The 3190-nt window shown below is 41.2% G+C and overlaps 1 protein-coding gene across 1 annotated transcript in view; it reads right to left on the minus strand.

The window, feature by feature from the left end:
• The window catches only part of ndnl2 (necdin-like 2), a 4018-nt gene extending 1731 nt beyond the window's left edge, over window positions 1-2287 (minus strand). The window contains exon 1 of the mRNA XM_034866118.1: window positions 2261-2287. Within this exon, the coding sequence (XP_034722009.1) occupies window positions 2261-2287 (27 nt within the window). The remainder of the gene's footprint in view (window positions 1-2260) is intronic.
• Window positions 2288-3190: the final 903 nt, after the last annotated feature.

Raw genomic sequence — 3190 nt, forward strand, 5'->3', positions numbered from 1 at the left:
TAACAGGAACTTCTTTTATTTAAACTAACCCTGTTAACAGGAACTTCTTTTATTTAAACTAACCCTGTTAATAGGAACATATCTTTTATTTAAACTAACCCTGTTAATAGGAACTAATCTTTTATTTAATCTAACCCTGTTAACAGGAACTTCTTTTATTTAAACTAACCCTGTTAACAGGAACTTCTTTTATTTAAACTAACCCTGTTAATAGGAACTAATCTTTTATTTAATCTAACCCTGTTAACAGGAACTCATCTTTTATTTAAACTAACCCTGTTAATAGGAACTCATCTTTTATTTAATCTAACCCTGTTAACAGGAACTCATCTTTTATTTAAACTAACCCTGTTAATAGGAACAAATCTTTATTTAAACTAATCTCGCTGACACCATGTTTCTCAGGTGTTTGGCCTTAAAATCGTTGAAATCGACTCTAAGAACCACATGTACATCCTGGTTAATAAGCTGGAGACAGCCGGGCCTCCACCCATCACGTGAGTAACCATAACAACGCAGAGGACTTCATGTTTAATATTTAAATACGGCTTAAAAAAAAAAAAAAAAAAACCATAGCAGGTAGTCTGTAGCCAAGTTTCCGTCCACGTGTCCATTTGATTATCTGGAGTTGGTAAAACCTCATGAGAATAAATCTGGTGAAAATGTGTTTCCATCCAAGGGCTTTACAGCCAATAAGAGCCTGTGGTGATGACATCACCATCCAACGGTTTTACAACCCATAAGAACCTGTGGTGATGACATCCCACCCTGTTTTTGGGTCACACTGGGACATCGGATTGGTTGGAGACATTTTAAGGTGTTTCCATTAATTTACACTGAATCACGCAACAGATGTCTACTATCACATGATCAATATGGGACAACATCACATGATCCCTATGGGACAACATCACATGATCACTATGGGACAGGCTACATAGAGCTTATGTTCCAGCTGATAGCGATATACCGAGCTACAATAAGAAAACAACGCTATCAACACGTCGCTATGATGATGCAGATGCAACTTGTCTTTTATTGCGGCACCGCAGCAGGACTTTTTTTTTTTTTTTTTTTTTTTAGACATGTCTGTCTGACTGAGCGTCTTCCATTGTCTCCCAGGACGTCCCATGGCTTGTCCTAACCTTTTTTGGCCATTTCCTTCACAATTTCCTGATGATAAATTAAATCCAGAAAGTCTCTTGTCTCCTCGTCCGTCCACTTCCATCTGTCTTTGTTGCCCCCCCATGACATACTGGGGAACATTAACTACAACTTCTTCTTCTGCGTTTTGTGGCGGGTTGCCACCATAAAATGACGTAAAACTTGATCAAAAATACTTAATCTGAAATACACTCATGCTCAGGAACTATACATGCACGCCGAAGGAGATTTCAGAGAGGGGGGGCTGCCAGCTGGTCCAGCGCCCTGAGCCGGTGGGGGAGCCGGGGGGAACGTTGCGTTGCTCTTCACCCAACGGATTTCCTTTGAGTCGATATTCATGAAATTCATCAAATTTTACTGTTTCCATAAAGCATTTTTCATTCAATATCACTTAATTCATATAAAACTGAGCTACCTACATGTTGTCTCCCCCTAAGGCACGCAGCTCTTTGATCCCTCTGATGCGGCTCAGCTTTTAAAAAATACTTAATGAATATTTAATTAAAATTTATTTTATTTTAGTTTGTACAGCAAATTAAAGACATCAACTCCGCTGTGGCCTCCTCAATTGCCTGTGATGAATCTAAAGACTAAGGTGATATTGAACAAATTGCGTTGTTCTGCCGTTATGTAAACTCGACTGGGCCACAAGAAGAAATGATTCAGTCGATACCACTAAAAGGCCAAACACGGGGGGGACGTCTGTGAGGCTGTCTTGAATTGTTTAAGAGCAAGGGGAATAACCCCCCCCCCCCCGTGTCAGTGGTACAGACGGGGCACCGAGTATGAAAGGCGCGCACAACAGCTTTGTGACTCCTGCAGAAGTCGCTGGACAGGAAGTTGCTGACTTTTTACCACGTCTTGCACCAAGAAGACCTGTGTGCTCAAACATTTCCTCCGGAATGCACAGAAGTAATGAATGTTGTCAGATTCTGAGCAAATTAGTGGCGAAAGGCTTAAATCCCCGTCAGTTCCGTTCGTTACTGGACAAGCTGGGAACAGCCAGAGTGGCTGGGAAAGCTCCACGTCTCGTGGACATGAACACCTGAACACAGCTCTTCAGGGTAAAGGACGCGCAGCCCTGTGTGTCCTTTACCCTGAGGACCTGTGGAGGTTTTGCCATTCGAGCCAAGTTTACAGTGCTAGCCCTATTTTACTAAACCGTTAATCCAACGTTTTTTGTTTTTTTCCGAGTTAAAAATGTTTTGTTGCATCAGAAATTATATTTTATTTTCTCTGCAGTCGTTCATTGATTTCATAAATGTAACACAGTATCGTTTGTTTATAAATAGCACAAAGGCAAAAAAAACGTTACATACAGTGTTTTTTCATTTAACATTTCAAAAGGGTTTTGTGGCTCCCAGTGCTTTCTTTACTCTGTGAAACGGGTCCAAATGGCTCTTTGAGTGGTAAAGGTTGCCGACCCCTGCCCTAGGGGTACTGCATGGTGTATGTGTTGTCGCCCCCTAGGGGTACTGTGGGGTACTGCATTGGGTACATGTTGTCTCTCCCTAAGGGTACTATGGAGTACTGCATGGGGGACGAGTTGTGTCCCCATAAGGATACTATGGATTACTGCATGGGGTACATGGTGTCTCCCCCTAAGGGTACTATGGAGTACTGCATAAAATATTAATAAATATCATGCACGATTCCTAATATTTTCAACAAATGTATTGATTATAAACATTTGAAATGTCTCCTTTAAGTGTTTAAGTGACAATATTGTTGCATTAATGAGTAAAATATGTATGTTCCTTTTAATAAAGCTATAGGCATCGTTTTTACTGTGTGTGTGTGTGTGTGTGTGTGTGGGTGGGTGTGTGTGCGCGCGTGTGTGGGTAGTAATCCCACCAATCCCAAGACAGGTCTGCTGTTTGTCGTGCTGAGTCTTATCTTCATGAAAGGAGGAGCTGTCAGAGAGAGTGAGTTACTCCTTCTTTACCCTTTTATATCAGAGAGAGTGAGTTACTCCCTCTTTACTCCTTTATATCAGAGAGAGTGAGTTACTCCCTCTTTACTCCTT

This window comes from Etheostoma cragini, unplaced genomic scaffold, assembly GCF_013103735.1.
Source record: "Etheostoma cragini isolate CJK2018 unplaced genomic scaffold, CSU_Ecrag_1.0 ScbMSFa_4023, whole genome shotgun sequence".
NCBI lineage: Eukaryota > Metazoa > Chordata > Actinopteri > Perciformes > Percidae > Etheostoma > Etheostoma cragini.